The 21768-nt window shown below is 35.6% G+C and overlaps 2 protein-coding genes across 4 annotated transcripts in view; both read right to left on the bottom strand.

Moving 5' to 3' along the window:
- Nucleotides 1-3360, bottom strand: part of ptprnb (protein tyrosine phosphatase receptor type Nb) — a 67855-nt gene extending 64495 nt beyond the window's left edge. For both annotated transcript variants that reach the window (XM_005165867.6, XM_687691.9), the window contains exon 1: nucleotides 3183-3360. In XM_005165867.6, coding sequence (XP_005165924.1) covers nucleotides 3183-3258 — 76 coding nt within the window. In that variant the 5' untranslated portion in view covers nucleotides 3259-3360. The remainder of the gene's footprint in view (nucleotides 1-3182) is intronic.
- A 259-nt stretch (nucleotides 3361-3619) lies between these two features.
- dnpep (aspartyl aminopeptidase) overlaps nucleotides 3620-21768 on the bottom strand; it is a 23984-nt gene continuing 5835 nt past the window's right edge. Inside the window, exons 7-15 of one of the 2 annotated variants that reach the window (XM_005165862.4) lie at nucleotides 20464-20548; nucleotides 16095-16202; nucleotides 15664-15741; nucleotides 15468-15548; nucleotides 15226-15386; nucleotides 9318-9357; nucleotides 9091-9192; nucleotides 7718-7885; nucleotides 3620-3864 (exon numbers count right to left, since the gene is read on the bottom strand). In XM_005165862.4, coding sequence (XP_005165919.1) covers nucleotides 3814-3864; nucleotides 7718-7885; nucleotides 9091-9192; nucleotides 9318-9357; nucleotides 15226-15386; nucleotides 15468-15548; nucleotides 15664-15741; nucleotides 16095-16202; nucleotides 20464-20548 — 874 coding nt within the window. In that variant the 3' untranslated portion in view covers nucleotides 3620-3813. 2 annotated transcript variants of the gene reach the window in all.

Here is a 21768-nt window from a genome sequence, read left to right as displayed (position 1 = left end):
GAAATGAGTTATTAAAACTATTATGTTCAGAAATGTGCTGAAAAATATCTCTCCTTTAGACAGAATTTGAGGGAAAAATAAACGGGGACTAATAATTCAGGGGGTCTAATAATTCTGACTTTAACTGTATATCTGTATATGAATTTTTTTCACTATGGATGCCAATAGCTGATTTTTGGAATTTTTTAAGAATATTTTATTTTGTGTTCAACAGAAAGAAATGCATTCATAAAAGCTTAGAGCCACTTAAATGTACAGTAAGTAAATGCTGAGGAACTTTGTATTTTTGTGTGAACTATTGCTTAATCCAGTAAACTTAAGTAAGTTACAGCATTTTCATTATTATAATGGTAGCATTCTTTGCACACTTTATAAACTTTTCATTATTAATTGAATTTTTGTATAAAGGTTTGTTTTTATCGTGCTGCCAAGAATAGCAACGGCCACATTTATCTCAGGAGTGACATCTGCACATAAATGCAGGTTTCAGTTTAAAAGGTGCAATGACTGACACAGAGAGCTATAGTAATGCATGTGACAAAAACATAATTTGTCAAAATAATTATATTTATATATGGATGCAGACAAACAGACCTGTATCAACATCATTTAAAAACCCATTTCAACTGTTTGTAATATTTTAGAAAAACTTGCATATGCTGGGTTGTTTGGAAAAAAAAAACTCAAATTGGATTAAAACAACATTTGTTTGGTGATTTTTTTTTCTTTTAAAGAATCCTATGAAACATACAAGCCTCGGCCACTTTATAAGGTACACCTGTCCAACTGCTCATTAATGCAATCTTTTGATCATCCAATCACATGGCAGCAACTCAATACATTTAGGCCTGTAGACATTCGTCAATGGGGCACAAACAGCCACCAACAGTAAAATAGGGAGAAAAAAAGAAGAAAATTAATCAAAAACAATGTATCCAAAGCAATGTTGGTTCATATGTCTAAGACTTTGATAAAAGGTTAAAAAATACAGTCCACAATATTTTTTTCTATTTAAAATAAGACATTTTGTGTGTTTTTTTCAACAAATCAGTGACATCAATTATGAATTTGGCAAATAAAGAGTTAAATCCTGTAATTTTCTAAGAAATTTAGTAGTTTTGACCAGGACTGAGGTTGATTAAGAGATTTCTGCAAAATAATTAGAAAAAAAATATTTATCTGATGCATTTTTAGAGCAGTTTAACAAAAGGGTGGTATAACAAAATTGTAGTAAATTTGACCAGAGTGTATCGATTTTTTTATCTATTATTTTTTTTTAAATCAAAGCATTTTCTCAAAAGCTTTGTCATCAAAACTCATTCTGCTAGCTGAAACACAAAAAAGTTATGGCCAAATTAAGACTCAAAATCACCCTAGCGTGGATTCAAACATCCCCAACAGTGCATAAAGTAAACAGTGCAGGGTAAAGGGACACCTATGACATAAAAAAAAAAAAAAACACAAAACAGGATTTGCAAAGAAACTCGGATTAAAATATCCGTTTCAGTTCTCTGATCAGCTGCACATCAAGAATAAGTTGTGCAAGTTTACAACATTAAACAGTGCATGTTTGTAATAAAGAAAGACACTAAACTCACTATGTAATTCTTAATCACTGGAATCACCACATCCATATACTGTCAGTACAACAATATATAATTAGCAACACGAGAACAAAAACATTGCAAAGTTAAACGTAAGGCACAAGCTATAAAAACAGCTACACTTTGCTCTGAGCCCAAAATGGGCATATTCTGTATTGTTTATTAAATAATCTGATGGATATTTTGAGGTGAAATTTTACAGACACATTCTAGAGACACCAGAGACTTGTTTTACATCTTGCACAAGGGGGTAAATTAGAAGACCTTTCACTGCACCTAAGAAGAAGTGAAGAGTTGGAGGAAGTCCAAAAGGTATCCAGTAATTATATATCTCCCTATCCTGCCACCTTCCACAGACATGAAGATCAATGCTTCCTACAAAACATCTCTCTCTCTCTTTCTCAGACGTTTCCCTCAAAGTCCTGTGTGTTTCTGAGTGACGTGAGGCTTCACAGTGACGGCTTTTGAGAATGACGTGGTTAGGCTCGTCAGCGGTGAGTCAGCCTGCAGAAGAGGAGCGAATCCAGATGCAGCGCGCAAGCCAACGTGCAACCATTGAAAGCCCCCCTCAGACACACACACACACACACGCCCCATCAACTTCAAATCAATTTAAAGCAGTTGTTCCCAAATCGACCCATTGTGCGCAATTAAGCGACTGACTCCTTCCGCTGTCCGTGGTGCTGAACGGTTACAAGACCACAACAAACAGCACGAACACCACTCAGCGGTGGACTATGGCCGTGTATGAAAGTCGTAAAACGCATGTAAAAGGCTGCTGAACTGGTTAAATCGCCCAAGCGTAAGTAATTAAATGCAGTAAACAATCACAGAGTCCGGTTAAAAATAGTGTTAACACTTCAAAACAGAGCTATGACAGAGCTCGCGTCGGCGGAGTTATACATCTCTAACAGACTGGCAGGGTATAGACTGCGTTACTGCAGGCTCTATGAATCATGCTGTTGTTATCTGATGTAGAGCCAGAATGTTCCTTATTTTAGAGAACATTACAGTAATCAGACACGATCAAATAATAATAATATACACACAAAAAAATGTACACACGCGTTAAATCTTATTAGTTTGCAATTCACTCAATAATTCCACTCATTAATAAAGTTAGTTTTTTATTAGTAAAATTATATAAAGGGTATTAAAATACACATAATATTAAGTTAAAACATTAACAAAATAAACAACTATTTAATTACCACCCCAAAAATGATAGTCAATCTTCGCCGTACATCCCACCCGAGACGTGCGTTATTCATCTACGTCAACATTTAGAGCACGATTGTGACAAATTTATATTAAATGCATGCAATACACTTAGATATTATATATGATATAGCCTAACATTTTGGATGCACGTTCACACTTGCGAAGGTAAACCGAATAATTATTCGTTTTTACTCATTTAGATTGAAGAAAAACATGATCAGCGGTTAAGTAGAAATAACTTAATTTTCCATGCAATTAAATGCACGAGTGGCTGGAAAAGTGCAGATTTTTTCCTTTCCTGAATCATGCACCATTCAGCCAGCTGAAGTTAACCTGTGGCTCGTGCTCTTGACGTACCGTATTTATCACCGGTGCCAAGCTGACAACACGCAGTCGCCAAACAGACCAGCATCCACAGACGCGCCGATCTCATCTTCCCTCGGCTTCTCTCTGCTCTTTTCTCTCCGTTCACACCGACATATTTAGATGACACGGTGATCGATGTGATGCTGCGCGTGTGCCAAACTCCACAAACACGAGACTTGGGGAAGAGAGCGATAAAGAGGAGTGTGTGTGTGTGTGTGTGTGTGTGTATGTGTGTGTGAAAAGCAGCAGCGCGCGCTCCTGAGGGGAGGGGGTAAGAGCGCCGGACACACTGAAAACCCGGAAAGTGGGCACGACAATCGGTACAGTAATGCAGTTATTCTGAGAAATATACAAATTACGTCATGATGGCCATTTACTCGTGATATGCGCAAACAAATAGCATTATTAAAAGACACAAGACAAACATAGTCTTATTATTTGTTTATTAACAACAGAGTTCAAATGCCACAGTCTGTGTGTATGTGTAAACTTCAGGCTTAACCAAGACATGATGGATTAATGTAGACAAATGGAAAGACGGTAATGACTGATATGGTGTTGATTTCCTTATCAATGACGTCTGTGAATCCCATCTGTGCGGTTGTGGCGAATCTCTCGCAGTCTAGTCCACGGTTACTGTGCTTCGTACAAAGGGGAAGTTCTCAAAGAAGCCCTGCGTGTGTTACAAAACAGGCTTTAATAACTCATGAGGTACACAGTAGATTAACTTTAACCTTAAATCATGTTGTTCCTAACCCGTTTGACTTTTATCTACAACACAATATAGTTAAAGTGCTCATGATTATTTTGAAACAACATTTTTAAGAGGGCATTGATTGTACGAGCAGGTTCTTGGATTGCGTTTTGAAAACCTGGTGGAGCAGCAATGTTTTGTAATGGCTGATCAGACTTGGATTAAAATTCAAAGGCAGTTTTGAAGATATTTAGAATGATTTGCTGCTATTACGAATTGCAGCTTATTACAGGGTTCCCACTCTTTCATAAACAGCCAATTCAATGACTTTTTAAAGCACCTTTTAATTTAAATCATGCACCATTGTAGTTCACACCCCCAGAATACACACAAAAAACTGATTACTGCTGCTTGTTCAAACCACCCGTTCAAAATGAGCTGAAACAACACAATTCCTGTCATTTCTTTGGTCAGTTTATTTGTTTTATGTTCAGTCCACTTAAATTTGTAAACCATTAAGTTAACTTAAGCGTTTTGTGTTGGGACAATATGAATTGTGCTGGTACAACTACCTGGTTAGGAGATTTGTAGTTCCCACCGAGCTTTGCATGGGATTGAACTTAGAGAGGGAAATAGTGACAATAAAAGTAATCTTTCGTGATTAGAGTTAATAGAAAGACTTGTTAGAGTTTAATCTTCACTTTAGTTTGAGAATTTAGAGGATTTTCATGTAATGCTTTGGGTGTTGGCAGCTTAATTAGCAAAAAAGCAGTTTGTTGCTTTGCTCAGTGAGCAATAACTGTCCTCATATAAGTTCTGAGATCAGTCTCAATCAACTGTATATGCAACGCATGAAAGAAGCTTAAAAATAGCTCTTTTAGTTCATTTAAGATAACTTCAAATTAAACTAAGAGACTTCAAAATGTACGACACATAATAGACGTACAGTGCATGATATTATCAGACCTTTGAGTTTAAGTTGAATAAACATACAAATGTATTTAAACTTTTAATTAATAAGATCATGTTGGACCAAGTCAATTGCATACATTTTTTTAGCTGCTGCTCAACAAATTTATTCAATTGAAATCCTGCCCTCAATTAAATTATGTTCATCCAGTGAGTTAATTTTAGAGTGTATGTAGCTCCATTAAAGTCCTTACTGTACTTAACATTTCACTTACACTTACAAAATGTCAGACTGATGACTTCTGAAATGTTCTGAATGTTTTAAAATAGGTCATCTTCATAGAACTTTCATAAATGCAGTTCAATTCAAAACTGGTTATATTCAAATGCAGTTTCTGAAATATTTATAAAACCTGCATTATTGGTATGGTTCTTGTACAATACTTTAAATTAAGAATATCTATTTTTTTTTCCATTCTGTTTTTGGCAGCAGCCCAGTACAATTGTTGAAATAACACCAAAACAAAATCTAAATTTAATCAAAGCACTTTCAATGTCATGTGTTTGTTTTTAAGCACTTTCCAGGCCTTGAACCCATATTACTGAAATTCAAGCACTTTCAAGAAGTGTGGGAATCCTGTTATTATATTTATATAAAAGTAAATGTAAAAATGCTTCCTCTGAACACACACGCACGCACGCACGCACGCACACACGCACGCACACATGCCAATTTAACCATTTTTCACATAATATAGAATTTATTTATATAAATTTATATGGGAAAAAATACATTTTTATTTTGTTACAGATTTTTAACTCTTACATAGATTTTAATACTGTTTTGTCACCTGGATGGTAAAAAGCTGTCAACAGTCACTGATTTAAAAATTTGGCATACTACATCATAAGCAAAGGGGTGTCATTTTAAACGGGATGATTGAACTTCTGTCATTTACTCTCCCTCCACTTTTTCTTAACTGATTAGAGTTTTTTCCCCCTTTCTGTTGAACACAAAACAAGATATTTGGAAGAATGTTGGAAACCAGCAGGCATGGACTTGCATAGAATTATTTGATCTTACTATGGATGTCAACTGCTCCTGGTTTCCAACATTACTCAAAATATCTTCTTTTGTGTTCCATTATACTTGCCTTGTTTACTGTTGGCTACAAGGTTACCAATACTACAGTCAGCTGCTCTAACAACTTGATGGAAACACACCTAATTCACTTTTATTGGAAACTTTGAAAAGATTCACTTCATATTAGGAGGGAAACCCAGCTATTATTTGTTAATTTAATTTACCGTAAATTCAGAACAGGAGACAGATCAACACAGGCTGAATAAAACTTGCTATTTATAAGTGCTGACTATTTATGATCCGGCTGTACACTACCTGACAAAAGTCTTGAGCCCATCCAAGTTTTAGGAACAACAAATAATAACTCGACTTCTAGTTGATCATTTGGTATCAGAAGTGGCTTAAATGAAAGGCAAAGGCCTTTAGATTACCCTGGTTTCATAATAGATAATAAAATATGATCATGTCTTAATTTCTAATTATTTAATTAGGACAGTAAGGTCTGACTTTGTTTAGACTAAAGTCTTGTCACTTAACAGAAATAACGTACAGTATAGAATATAAAGTCATGGTGCAGTGGGAAAAGAATGAATATTGTGTACGACTCCCATGAGCTTGGAGGACTGCATCTATACAATGACTCAAATAACTTTAATAAAGTCATCTGGGACGGCAAAGAAAGCATTTTTGCAGGACTCCCAGAGTTCATCAAGATTTTTTGAATTCATCCTACATCTTACCCCAGACATGCTCAATAATGTTCATGTCTGGTGACTGGGCTAGCCAATCCTGGAGCACCTCAACCTCCTTTGCTTTCAAGAACTTTGATGTGGAAGCTGAAGTATGAGAAGGAGCGCTATCCTGCTGAAGAATTTGCCCTCTCCTGTGGTTTGTAATGTAATGGGTAGCACAAATGTTGATGTTGCCATCCACTCTGCAGATCTCTCGCACACCCCTTATACTGAATGTAACACCAAACTATGATTTTTCAGTTACCAAACTAGACTGATTTCTATGAGAATCTTGGGCCCATGCGGGTTCCAAAAAGTCTCCCGCAGTATTTGATTTATTGGAGAAAAAAAAAAAATCTACCTCCCGCCACTTTTCCAAATTATGAACTAGAAGTCAAGTTATTATTTATTGCTCTTACAACTGGGATTGATGGCAAGACTTTTGTCAGGTAGTGTACAAGTAACGGTTTTTATGTGTAACAATGTCATTATCATTGTTTTGTCTGCAATATAATATTTGATATGTACATGCTTTCAGAGAAAACCACAACATCCATCTATTAATTTCATGTCCAAAGCATGAAGAACTTGAATGAAAACCGCTTAATAAAAAAATATTTTTTTTAAAATGTAAATTCGTATTAACATTGGAAGTGGAAAAATATAGCTCATGAAATGTCTTACGACATTTTTCCATTATTTTACATGTAATTATGATGAATAAAGTATGAGGCTTCAAAAGGCTCACTTTAACGAAGAGTAGATGAGTAACAGAAGCACAAAAGCTCTCTGAATAATTTGTACACTTAAAAAATAAATAAATAAATGTAACTATTCTGAATCATGCTGCTTTTTCAATCCTAAAAAAATTCAGTAGAAGAAACCAAGTCATAGGTGTAGAAACAACATGAAAACTAATTTGAGTACTTTAGACCTTATTATCAGCATTTCACATGCTTTATTTGTCATTATGAAAATATTCAGTAAAAAAAAACTAATATTTAGTTTAGTTTTCACAGATTTTACATGGAAATCTTAGCTTTAATATTCCCTTTAAAATACTGAATGTTCAACCCTATCCACTGAGTTTGCCAAAGTGAGATTTTACCTTGAAGAGGGTTGTGGTTTGAAGGACTCCAGAAGTGCAGCACATCTCCCGAATGGAGTGCATGGCAAGTTGTGGTGCTCCAAGATCCAGGACCGCCATCCCTAAACGAGCTGCCAAAATTGGCCCAATTGTCGTCCCACATGGACTGTCATTCCTAACCATCACATCCTGTGAAGAAAAGAGCTTATACATCAAACAGAAACATTGTTTTCTCTCTTTCTCAGTATTGACACCCAGTTGAAAAATGCTGCTCTGGATGATGACAATTCTTAACGGAAGTTCTAAGCAGCCTACCGGAAGGTGCTGGTCACTATGGCACCCTCCATGCAGCAACGAAGAAAAAGGTTTATAGATGTTAGTTTTTAAGTGCTCTGTTCTTGTAATGTGTTTTGATTTACTGTAACATTGGTTTGACATCTCTTGTTTTGGTCATAAAAAAGTAACATTATTAAAAAACATCAAATCATAATTTCAGAATATTTGTACAAGTCTGGATTTGAACTCGGGCCTTTTTGCAGCACAGTAGCTCTGTGCACACAAATGGTCCACTAGGCTATATGAGATAGAGGTTTTTTCTGACCCTGTCAGCCAAACAGAGATTCACCAGGCCTGGATGGGCTTCAGAAATGGCTGATGCTTTAAATCCCTGTAGTCACAGGACCTGGGTGCTTCGGATCATGCTTCAGTGCAGTGTTTTGAAACACTTGCGCTTCAGGATCTCAACACGGTGTCGAAATGTCAGTTTCAAGTCAGCCATCGCTAACTTTTTCCACACAGAGGTATTTCATTTTGTATTTCATTATGTCTTAAGAATAATAAAAAATAAAATAATTTGAAAACTACACCATGTGTTTACTTGTGTAATCTTTGACTAATATGGAAATTTGTTTAACGATCTGAATCATTAACGTGACAAACGTAAAAAAATTCAATAAAAATGAAAACCAACATGAGGTGAACACAATTTCACACCACTATACACTAAAAGTTATACACTTTAACTTCCCATTTGTATTTATACAAAAACGTTGAATATTTTATATTTATTATATAACCTTCCTCTGCTGTTCTGTTCTGTTTAGAAATCCCACATGGCCTTGTTATCATTCTGTTGCTAGGAGCCGTTCGTGCCTTTGATGTAATGTAGAGGCAGATCACATTCTTGATATACACAAACAACTTTTAATTAAACTGAAATTCCAACAAACAAAAACAAACCACACAATCAACTTCCGTCGCCTGCATTCCTTGCTTCCTCAGAGCAGCACTGCTAATTTTAGCTGAGATAATGATTTTTTTAATGCCACAAGAGTGTTGACAGATGGTGAAGGAGGATGTAGTGAAACAGAAAGGAGGGCGAATGTTCTGCTCACCTGTAAAGGTACACCCACTTTTCCAGCAATCTCTCGCAGCACAGCAGCAGTTACAGCAGTGGTTGCATAGCGCTGGTTACTGTTAAACTTTATGACTGGACCCTGATTCGGGACACAATGAGAAAGAAAGTGATGTTGCTGTTCGGGGTTTGCAGTGGTCGTAGTGAATGTGTTGAAAAGGCATTGGTGTGTGTGTGTGTGTGTGTGTGTGTGTGTGTGTGTGTTACCTTATGAAAAGCAGGTCTGTGGTTTTCCTCATGTTTCTCCCTAAAAGAGGAACAACAACATCATGAGTTACAAATGTGACACTAGAAAAAAATATTTTTAATCCGCTGATGGAGATGTATTTTAATTGGTTAAAGACTTTGTAATTGGTAACCTTAAAGGGACAGTTCATGTGTGAGCTTGTGCTCCAATATAATATCTCAAATCATGGGATATGTTTTTTTATTTGTTTTGTAGATATCTTTTCTCCTCGCCAATGCTATTTTTAGCCAATTTTTTAGATTAAACAAAAGATTAAAAGATTAATATAGTAAAAATCTTTACATGTAAAAGCTGAATTCACTAACGTCTCAGATGATCCTTTAGATATCATTATAGTATACTGATTGACAGAAATCACCCATATGAAAGAAAAAAGAGGAATGGATGTTAAATATTCCAAAAAATATAGATAGATATATTAAAAAAAAAAAAACTATTATTTCGGACAGACAGATGGATATGAAGGAAACCTTTTGAAAATGAAAAAAGAAAGATTGATGGATGGATGGATGGATGGAAAACATTCCAAAAAAATAGAATGATAGAACATTTGAACGATGCATAGAACAATTGATAGATAGAACAATCGGATGATAGTTAGATAGAACGATAGATAAAATGACAGAACAATAGACAAAACAGTAGATAGAATGATAGAACAATAGATAGGGTGATAGACAGAGCGATAGAACAATACATAAATAGAATGATAGAACGATAGAGCGATAGAATGATAGAGGAATAGAATGATAGATGAAACAATAGAGCGACAGAATGATGGAGCAATAAACAATAGAGATAGAACTATAGATTGATTGAACGACAGATAGAGTGATAGAATAAGTGACAGAACGATAAATAGAGCGATAGAACAATACAGCGATAGGATGAGATAGAGCCATAAAACAATAGTGATAGAACTATAGAATGTTAGAGCGAAAGAACAACAGATAGTGATTTAACAATAGATAGAGCGATAGAACGACAGATAGAGTGATATAACGATATAGAGCGATAGAACTACAGAACGATACAGCGATAGAACAATACAGTGAGAGCAATAGAATGATAGATGGAGCAATAGAACAATAGTGATAGAACAACAGATAGAGCAATAGAACAATAGAATGATAGAGCAATAGAATGACAGATAGAGGGATAAAACAAAAGAGCGATAAAACGATAGAACAAGAGCGATAGAACGATAGATAAAGCGATAGAATGATACAGAGCAATAGAACAACAAATAGAGCGATAGAACAATAGAATGATACAGCGATAGAATGACAGACAGAGCGAAAGAACTTTAGATAGAACAATAGAGCAATAGATTGATAAGGATAGAGCGAAAGAACGACAAATAGAGTGATATAACAATACATAGAGCGATAGAACGATACAGCAATAGAACTATAGATAGAACAGTACAGTGATAGAGCGATAGAACGTTAGATAGAGCGATAGAACAATAGTGATAGAACAATAGAACGATAGAATGATATAGAGCAATAGAATGACAAACAGATTGATGAAAAGATAGAGCGATAGAACAACAAATAGAGCGATAGAACAATAGAATGATACAGCGATAGAACAATACAGTGAGATCCATAGAACGATATAATGAGCAACAGAACGACAGAACGTGATACAACGATAGAGCGATAGAACAATAGAGCGATAGAGCTATAGAATGATAGATAGAGCAATAGAAGGATAGAGCGATAAAACAACAGATAGAGTGATAGAACTATAAAATGATGGAGTGAAAGAACAAAAGATAGTGATATAATAATAGATGGAGCGATAGAATGAGAGCAAAAGAACAACAAATAGATTGATATAGAGTGATAGAACTATAGATAGAGCGATAGAACAATGCAGTGATAGAGCGATAGAGCGATAGATCAAGCGATAGAACAATAGTGATAGAACAATAGATGGAGCGATAGAACGATAGAATAATATAGAGCAACAGAATGACAGATAGAGTGATAAAACAAAAGAGCGATAGAACGACAGACAGTGATAGAATGATATAGAGCAATAGAACAATAGAGCGATAGAACAGAGCAATAGAACAATAGAATGATACAGCGATAGAATGACAGATAGAGCGATAGAACTATCGATAGAACTATAGAGCGATAGAATGATACAGCGATAGAATGACAGATAGAGCGATAGAACTATCGATAGAACAATAGAGCGATAGAATGATACAGCGATAGAATGACAGATAGAGCCATAAAACAAAAGTGATAGAACTATAGAATGATAGAGCAAAAGAACAACAGATAGTGATAGAACTATAGATAGAGCGATAGAATGATAGAACGACAGATAGAATTATATAATGACAAATAGAGCAATAGAACTATTGATAGAATGATATATAGAACAACAGATAGAACAATAGAGCATTAGAAGGATAGATAGAACAATAGAATGATAGAATGACAGATAGAACGACAGATAGATAGACAAGACAGATATTTAAAATAATACTATTCCATAACAAATTTTAATGTATTTCTGATCAAATAAATGCAGTCTTATTTTTGATCTTACTGATTCTACCTGCAGTGTAGATCTGGAAGCTCGAACATCGCTTCTAAACACACTCAGGGCGGTTTGCAGAGGATGTGGATTAAAGCTAATAATGTTGTAAATAACATTCTGTTTCTGGCACAGGCCGATCGATTCACTTCATAAGACCTCAGTGTATTGTTAGGATCCATGGCTATTACATTTTGTTTTGTCTGTGTAGGATTTTTAGCTCAAGTGAGGGTAATGAATCATCAAATACAGAGTTCCCACTCTAAGCCAAATATAAAGTACCATGACTTTTACTGACTAAAAAGCTGAATTTCCATGACCTAATATGAATAGAAAAACAGACCGCTGTTGTGCTTTGCATAATATTAAAATAGTTTGCCTTAATTAACAGGTACAGTATTTGACTTAAGTGATTGCAGTTGATTGACATGGAAAAAAAAACGTTAAACTGAAAAAAAGCCTAACCATACACAAAAAAAAAAAAAAAAAAAAAAAAAGCTCAACATAGATGAGTACACTTCTCACAAATCTCTCATTTAAATTCATATTTTCTATAGGAAGGTTTATAATATTATATTTGTGCATATACATTATATTAGTCAGCACTAAACCCAAATCTGCAGCTTATTTAACAAAATTATGTATAACAACGGTGCAAAATTAGTACACCCAAATTTATATGTTAGGGGAAAAACATATTTTTTAAATCATTTGAAACTCATTTTCTTTTCAGCTTAGTCCTTTAATCGGGAGTCGCCACAGCAGAATGAACCACCAATAATATGACATTTATAAAAAAAATATAAAAAACTATTAAAAATAAAAATAAATAAATTCAAAGAGAACCAAAAGAAAAAACCTAGACAATTGTTAACATTTTGTGGTTAGTAATTTATTTCTTAATACGTCACAGGAATTTAAATGTATTATCTTTCTATTTCTAAAGATGTTCAGTGACTAAAACATTAATAATTAATAAATATTTCCATTTTATAATGTTTTGTTTAAATCCACCAAAATGCATTGTCTATATTTACTGATAAATTAATAAAAATATTCAATTTCAAAATGAGGTGTACTCATTTAGGTTGAGCACTGTAACTCTTTGCTTTTATTTCAGTGTTGATGCACTTCCAAGTGAAATTGAATAGAGTAAGGGTGGAGCTTTCTATTGCCGCCTCTATCACTCATAGCAAACTTATGGTAGGAAGGGCGTAGTTAAAAATATAGTCTCTGAAGCCGTCAAACTGACATCAACAGAGACGGACTGCCACACCAAAGCTGAAGTAAATGGTCAGATTTTTACTGAAGATTGTTGATTTAACTTTAGTTGAATTAAATTAACTTTTCTAGTCATCTCAACTTAAATAAATCAAACTGAATAAAAATATTAAGTTAAACTTTGTAAAACAAACTATTTAGTCGACTTATTAAAAACTTGTTCAAATATGGTAAAGCAACAAAAATATTTGTTGTCTTTACTTTGTCATTACAATTTTTACAGTGTAACAACAGGCTTAAAAGCAAAAATATGGCTTGACATAAAAAATGGTACAGACAAAAAAAAAAACACCTTTTGACATTTAAATTTAAAGCGACAAACACAAAAATCCCTGATATTCCATGACTTAAAAAATACCTGAATGCATCTGGAAAACACCATTAAAAATTACATGATATTGCAGTAATTCCATGTTCTGTGGGAACCCTGCAAAGACTAATTTTAGATAAAAAAAAACGTCCTTATTGTTAAACTAAAAAATAAAAAAATAAATAAATTAGGGATGCACTATTATGGATTATTTGGTAAATATTTATAACCAGTAACTCTTAAGATTTGGAGGCCGATAACCAATAAATATATATACCAATAAATATAAATATTTTAAAAAGATATTTTTTTACACTGTGAACACTTGATTTTATTTTAAAGACTTCATGAAAGTGTGATCTGATCTGAACTGAATAGCCTACTCAAAGCAAAAAAGCAATAATTTCAAAATTGCAGTGATTATATAGATATATTCACGACTTTACATAAATCAGCATGCCTAAAGTAAATTATTTCCTTCTCTTACCATAGCAAATTAACATGCAACTTGACTGTTGCATAAAAATAATAGGTTAAACAGAAAAATTGGATTTAATTAACCAGCAAGATAAATATATTTTAAGTAAAATGAAAATGAAAAAACTGAAACCAGCTCAGATGTTCTTAAATAAAACGTGTAACAGTAATGTGCATATGTCTGAAAATGCGTTTTGAGAGGAATTTTGACAATTCAGATCCATGGTACAAGCGAAAAGCTAAATACAGATAGTATTACTTTAGAAAATGTGTCATAAATTCATCCCATTTGGCGTTTTAGATTTTAGACCTACACATGAAGGTGCTGCTTGTCAATCAGACAACGCTACTATGTTCGTTTTTCTGTCAATCGCAGGAGAAATGATTGATGAAACCGCTGTGAGTTTAAAAACTTAAACTGCAGGCGCTGTGTGATGCGCGTGTATAAGAAGCAGAGTCAGATTCGTCCTCCGATTTAGGTTTTGATACACCCGAGCACAGATGACCAGCAACATTACACATTGCGTAATATAAAGATAGAATGTGGCGAAGGGTTGAGAAGCCCTATGCTGGATTTAGTAACTGGCGCACCTCTATAAAAGCTATGACAGCTCACAAGTCACTGGGTGTGTGTGGTAACAGCCATCACGTGCGCTCTTTATATTCATTATAAATCAAACTGAATACAACCTTACATTAACAACACATGGCAAGCAACATTTTGATAACAAATAATCATATTAGATAACAAACAACCCAACGAGTTGTTTGGCACATGTGCATCTCTGCTATTATGTTAACACGTGTAATATTTTTTCCAGAGGCGATTTAAACCAAAATACACAATGACGCTCTATCAAACGCATCTACAATGATAAGGAATGTGGTTACTTACCGAGTTATTAACGCACAGCAAGACCACACGAAGAGAGGACGGACTTTGACGGAATAAACAATGTGAGGAAAGCTCTGTTATAGTGCACTGGACAAGTCTGAACAAGTTCAACCCATGCATGCGCGAGGCAGGCAGTTCTGTACCATTATGTAATTTATCGGCTTAAAGATATTGGATTGATAACGATAACATTAAAAATAGCATTTATCGGACTATAACGATATAGCCTCCGATATATTGCACATTGTGCGTGTGTAAATTTACAGTTAATTTTTCACTTTTGGGTGAACTGTCCCTTTAAGTGTTACCACAGAGACAAATCAAGTTGCCACAGTGACAGACTGACTGGTAGTTGGGATGTGCGGCGTGTGCCATGTCCGCGCTGATCATGTAGGACAGCGGCACTGCCTCCTGAAAAGCTGTCAGATTGTCACGACTTGACGCTAGACGTTGCAGAATCAACTCTGTCAGGTTAGAGTGAGCTCCCTGAGCGCTTTCAGATCCCACCTATAGATATAAATAGATACCAAATTACTTTCGGAGATTAGTGATTGATAGATTTAGACAATCATATTTGCATTTCTTCACCTCTTCGTTATCATACAGAGTAACCATTCGGACGTTAGGATCTTTAGCTAGAGAATCAGGTGTGCTGGAGTCCACGAGAGCCTGAAAAAGCCAACATAATAACGCATTAATTATTCATCATTACTCCTCAGATCATCTCTGAGTGGCTGAATGACTGAATATTTAATATGTTGTTGTTCTCTGTGTTCAGACGCACCGTGAGGGCACAGAAACAACTGTGCAGGTTGTCCAGACGAGGAGAGAAGATGAATTCCTCATAAGCACCTCCTAGAGCCTGCAAAACATAAATAAAAACTTATAACAATCAGTTAAAAGCCCCATTGCTGTAGTGCTGACTGTTATTTTATGTGTAAATCGTATGGAAATGAGGGCAATCAGAGCTCTTAGTCTTGTTCCTTTGAGATTGTCTAAAGTAATGTTTTATTCTGCTGGTTTTCACATTTAAAGACTTCTCTTCGGTCTGGCAAAAATAGCAGCAATCTTCTGCGGAGTACAAATGTACCTTTGCATACTAATCCTCTTTGAGTCAGCACAATTTTATAGAAAACCTCAAAAAAAAGGAAAAAGACTAGAGGCAAAACTGAGCTCCTTTGGGTATTCGTCTAACACGAAGACAACGAGACTTACGCCAGGCTGTGTGTCCACCAGACAGAGCTCAAAGTCCAGTAAATCATTCGACTCCACTGAAAGCAGTCCACATAACATCTGGATGAGCGCAGGTTGATGCTTCTCTGCCTGAACACACAGTGACAAACATTGCTATTTGCTTTATGTATGGCTTACCCAATATAACAAATGGATACTTGTGTTAAAGGGTCAAAAAACAATAAAACACATTTTTTGCGCTGTTGACAGTCATATGTGTCCCACGTTACTATAAACACTTTAGGAACACATATATTTCAATAAAAAGTGAAAATTGGTTGTTTTTGTGTTGTTTTGAGCAAATTCGTTCTTCCGATTTGAAACTAATTTTTGAAGCTACGTCACGGCTATTAGATACTTGTGTGTATTCCAGCATGGAGAGTGGATGTCTGTACCTGCGAGTGCATCGTGAAGTAAAATTATGAAAAAGAATTAATATGCCTGGTAGCTTCGAAGACTTTAACCCGTTACAGTGTTCAGACGGCAGAGAGTCGACATGTTATGTTGCCAAAACAAGTGGAAGAACTTGGAGACATGGGTCGTCAGTGTTTTTGTTAATTAATGTGCTGCAACGAAGGTATCATTTTCATTTTCCTGCCACGAGAGCGCAGCTGGACTCAAGTGTGGATTACAGTGCACGCCATGCGCGACAAAAATATGTTTGTACAGAAAATTTTTACCCAAAAGCTTTTTCGCATCTGGAAATGGTGAATTCCGGATTTGCCGCTCGTCACCTTTTAAAAAAGACGCGGCTCCAGGTTGTGTTGATTGTCCCATCTCTACAGATATGGCAAGTGTGTGTGATCAGTGCCCTTTGTTTGTTCCTTCAGATGGCAAAGTTAGCTCATATCATTAGCAGTACCCTTACAGTTTTTGAAGGCATACCTTCAATTATTCAGTTACTATGTTTACAGTATGTTCACAGAATACCACTGGAATATAACAGTACAATATTATGGGCTGAAAGATCCACTGTAAATGCTAATCTCCGAATGTAAACATGTAAACACCTTAAACTATTATCGTTGTGTAGGATTTTCATCGCATTTTGTGACAGGATGGTCTACACACACACACACACGTCTTTCTGACGCTACCTATCAAGTGCATCTAAATTACAGAGAAATGCGAAGGGGTTTTTTTTCTTCTATTTGTTGTGTGGCATCAAACACTCCATTAAAACTACACTGTCCAGCAGTTCATCCTCGCATCTAATATCTCATTTGTCACGGGAGGCATGCAGGAAATGTTCCTGAATAAAAGTGAAAGTGCCAAACTGCGGTTAAAACTAATAATTTTGGCAAATAATTTGATTACTGATGTCCAAGTAAACACAGTCACTGTCTTTCTCCCTGGCGTCTGTGTTTGTTTTGCCTCTGTGAAAATCAGCGCGTGACTAAAGGGAAACTCCCAATTTAATGCAAAATCTGCCCTTTTTTCTTCGCCGACACTCGCACCTAAACAGAGCTGGACACACCCACTTTACTGACTTTTTTCAAACTAGAGGTGTGAAAACACCCTGCTGAGACAGGGGGGTTTCGTGGCCCTTTAAGGCATGGTCAACATGGCACACAGTGCTCAACATATACGAGTACACCCCTCATAGATCTCTTGCTTACATTAATTTTTTTTAGGAAGCTTTAAAATATTATATTTGTGCATATACATTAGATTAGTCGGTACTGAAGCCAATCCTAACAAAATAATTTATGATAACAGTCCAAAAACTAGTACACCCAAATTTATATGTTAGAAAAAAATTTTTATAAATAAAAATACATTCATTTTCTTTTCCCTTTATTAATCAGGGGTCGCCACAGCAGAACGAAAAAATCTATAAAATCGTTACATTTTGTGGTTTGTCATTTATTTCCCAATATGTCACATTAATTTAAATGTATTATCTTTCTATTTCTAAAGATGTTCCGTGACTAAAATATAATTTTAATAAATATTTCCATTTAATAAATCTGTTTTGTTCAAATGCACCAATATATATTAACTTCATTCAGTGAGAAATGAATAAAACTTTAGATTTTCAAAATGGGGTCTACTCATTTATGTTGAGCACAGTAACTCTTTGCTTTTATTTCAGTATGTTGATGCACTTTTAACTGAAATGAAATACCGAGTAGGCAGCGGGGCTTTCTTTTTGTGCATCATTCCTTCACACCAAACAAACGGTAGGATGGGCGTAGAAGAATATTGTGTCTAAACAAAACTTTTTTTCTTCATTGAATTATTTTGCACCAATTAATCATTGAAATAAATAAATCACAATAATATGTGTTAGCAAAATAAAAATGGTAAATTATGACTTTAAAACCTCTAGTCATACATATAGGTTACTTTTATAATAGCTGGATTTCCATCATTGTGTTGATGTGCATTCTCAAGTACTGCATGAGAAATGAGTAGTGATATAACGGATCACAAATCTTATGGTTTGGATCCCACTACGGTTTTTGAGTCACAGATCACAGTTCTTCTGATTAGCATTTGCTTTTCATTTATACAAAAATATTACTGAAAAAGGGGCGACGCGGTGGGTAGCACTTTCGCCTCACAGCAAGAAGGTCACTGGGTTGATCCTCGTCTCAGTTGGCGTTTCTGTGTGGAGTTTGCATGTTCTCCCCACATTCACGTGGATTTCCTGCGGGTACTCCGGTTTCCCCCACAGTCCAAAGACATGCGGTGCAGGTGAATTGGGTAGGCTAAATTGTCCGTAGTGTATGAGTGTGTGTGTGTATGTGTGGATGTTTCCCAGAGATGGGTTGCGGCTGGAAGGGCATCCGCTGCGTAAAAACTTGCTGGATAAGTTGGCGGTTCATTCCGCTGTGGCAACCCCAGATTAATAAAGGGACTAATGAATGAATGAATGTATCACTGAAAAAACCATTGGTATTAACAAACGTAACTTAGAACCTTCAAAATCAAGGTAGAAGCAGCTGAAAAAAAGGAAAATGTTCAATATGAAACATGATCTTTGCTACTGTTGCTGATGATGCTAAATATAGGAAACCAACATCAGTAAGACTTTTTGATGGCCCATTTGAGTATTAGTGGACTGTCTGCTTAATAGCTGCTGATACTGTACCTTCAAAAGACATTTAACTGACTATAAGAAACTTTGCAAGTACATGTAAACTTACACCAACCCTAACCCGCAACCTAATAGTCTACTTATAATCTAACGAGAAATAGTTGGCATGTAGATGCAACGTAACTTAAATTTAACAAATGGACCATCAAAAAAATTTGTAAATAAAGTTTGACCCTAACATCTTGTACAGGATATCATACTTATTTTCAATTAATAATTCAACAATTCACACATACCTGTAAAACTTCATGTTTCATTATAAGTGGATCATTTTTAAAAACCTATTCAGTGACATCATTTTGATGGTTGTTTGTCGCCACCTAATGGTTTATAATTACAACATTCACTATCGTCAAGTTCCATCAAACGGTGATTTTAATCTTTACCATAAACATCAGTGTTTATATCTGAACTACAAACTGTTTGTAACTAACTGAAAAAGTGTAAAAACTGAATCTCTCTCAATTAAGCACAGATTTAAATGCAGCCCTTTAAAGGATTAATATACATACAAATCATGATCACTTATCATTCATGTTGGGCGGGTTTAAATTGAGATTGCGATTTTTGAATGTTTAATTGTGCAGCTTTACACTGAATGCATTAATGCAGGCTAAACAAGCAGTGACAGAAAACACCATTAATTAATAACCTAAGAAAGCATTTAGGTCCCACCACAACTATTTCCATCATCATTACATTTTACAGGGAAGCCAAAATGCTTTGATACACAAGATTTGAATTGACTATGGAGGCGATCTCTCTGCAACTGTTATAAATGTTGGATTAACCTACAAGTTCAAAAAAGTTATTCATCTGCGGTTTGGGTTGCAGCTTGAAGGGCATCCGCTGCGCAAAATATGTGCTGGATAAGTTGGCAATTCAATCTGCTGTGGTGACCCTGGATTAATAAAGGGACTAAGCTGAAAAGAAAACGAATGAATCTGCGAGTCACATGTGTTCCGAACAGGGATCCGTTACACCCCTAGAAATGAGTAATGGAAATGGCAAATTTTGAACAAAAGTCCCATAATTCGGAATAATTAACCTTCGTTTAAGGTGGTTTTGGAAAAAAGGTCATACATACTTACGCCATTGAGTGATGTTTTCACAATTTCTATTGATAAAGTATTTATTTTTCAAAAACAATAGGCCATCTGCAAATTAGTATAATCCACAGACGCATACAATACATACAAATTAAATAAGATTTTGGTCCCCTTTAAGCAAGACTTTGTGTGATCTTACCACACATGTTGCATTACTGGCATCTCCTGAGGAGGCAGATCCTGTTTCTAACTCCTCCTGTACGGCCGTGGCCAATAAAGGTGCACTGCAACAAAAACACAAAACACAAATATAGCGTTTCAACAAGCTTTTATACTGATCCATTAGGGATGTAATGAACCGCAAAATCACTTAAATAAATGATTTCAATATGTGATGATTCAAATCAGTTGAGATGACAAAAAAAAAAAACACGTCGCCATACAATTGGAGGTGTTTATATAATTGAATTTATGAGTGGAACTGACTGCCTTTAGAAAAGTAACAGGGTACTTTCTGCTCATCTTGCCCCCGAATGATACCCATTTAAGTTATGATCATAAGAGCAAATCTCCACCAAAGTGTTTTTGTCAAGCAGAAAATGCCAGTGCTGTTCTAATAACATGCTCAGCTGTGGATCACGATTAACGTGGTGATTCCCTTCAATTTTAAATGAAAAGAGCACAGCCAAAGACTTAAAGCTCCTACACACGGGGGCGATTTTCATTTGCGTTTATCGTCAGCTTTTTACGAGACGTTTTTCCGCTTTCAAGCCCAAGCGATTTTCACTGGCGTCATGAAGAAAACTATGCAAAATCACTCCTTGACGTTAGATAGCGCTACACAACTTTAAGCTTCCGACACTCGCTTGTAACAGAAGAAGAGGAAAAGAGGAAGTTCACATACTTGTTAAATTTACTGGTGTCTCGAACAAGCATAGATGGTTCAAGTAGCAGCTCCAGCTCTAGTGATGAAGAAATGATTATTGTTCACAGAGCAATAAGCAGCTCCACGTTCATATCGCCTCTGGGCATCTTCTTCAATGTGCACTCGCATTGACAGTTTTGCGCTTGAGCGCCTAAAAGGGCTATTTACTGTAACTTCAGCAGCTCTGTGCAAGTGAACAAAAGTGCAAACCTGATTGGTGGAGAAGGTTTTAACGCGATGCTTCAAATAAAAAAAAAAACGAGCACGAGGCGTTTTTTGTTTAAATGACGCTTTTGTGCCTGGCGTTTTGCGCATTGGTGTGCACGATCACATTGACGCCCATTATTTAGTCACGAGGCGTTAAACGTCGACGGAAAACGCGAGCAAAAAACGTCTCGCGTGCACGGGCCTTTACTTTGTTCATATAACGAGATTTCGGTTATTTGTTTAACCTACTTACTTGATTTGGGCTTTGTTTTAAATTTTAATTTTAGTGTATTTCCATTTCACAAAGTGAGGACAACTTTTCTTGTACTGTATAATGTCTTCAATATACATTTATAGCTTTCTCATCTTTCA

The sequence above is a fragment of the Danio rerio genome, chromosome 6 (genome assembly GCF_049306965.1).
Source record: "Danio rerio strain Tuebingen ecotype United States chromosome 6, GRCz12tu, whole genome shotgun sequence".
Classification (NCBI taxonomy): Eukaryota; Metazoa; Chordata; class Actinopteri; order Cypriniformes; family Danionidae; genus Danio; species Danio rerio.
The sequence above is the reverse complement of the archived record's forward strand: the minus strand, read 5'-3'. Positions and strand labels throughout refer to the sequence as shown.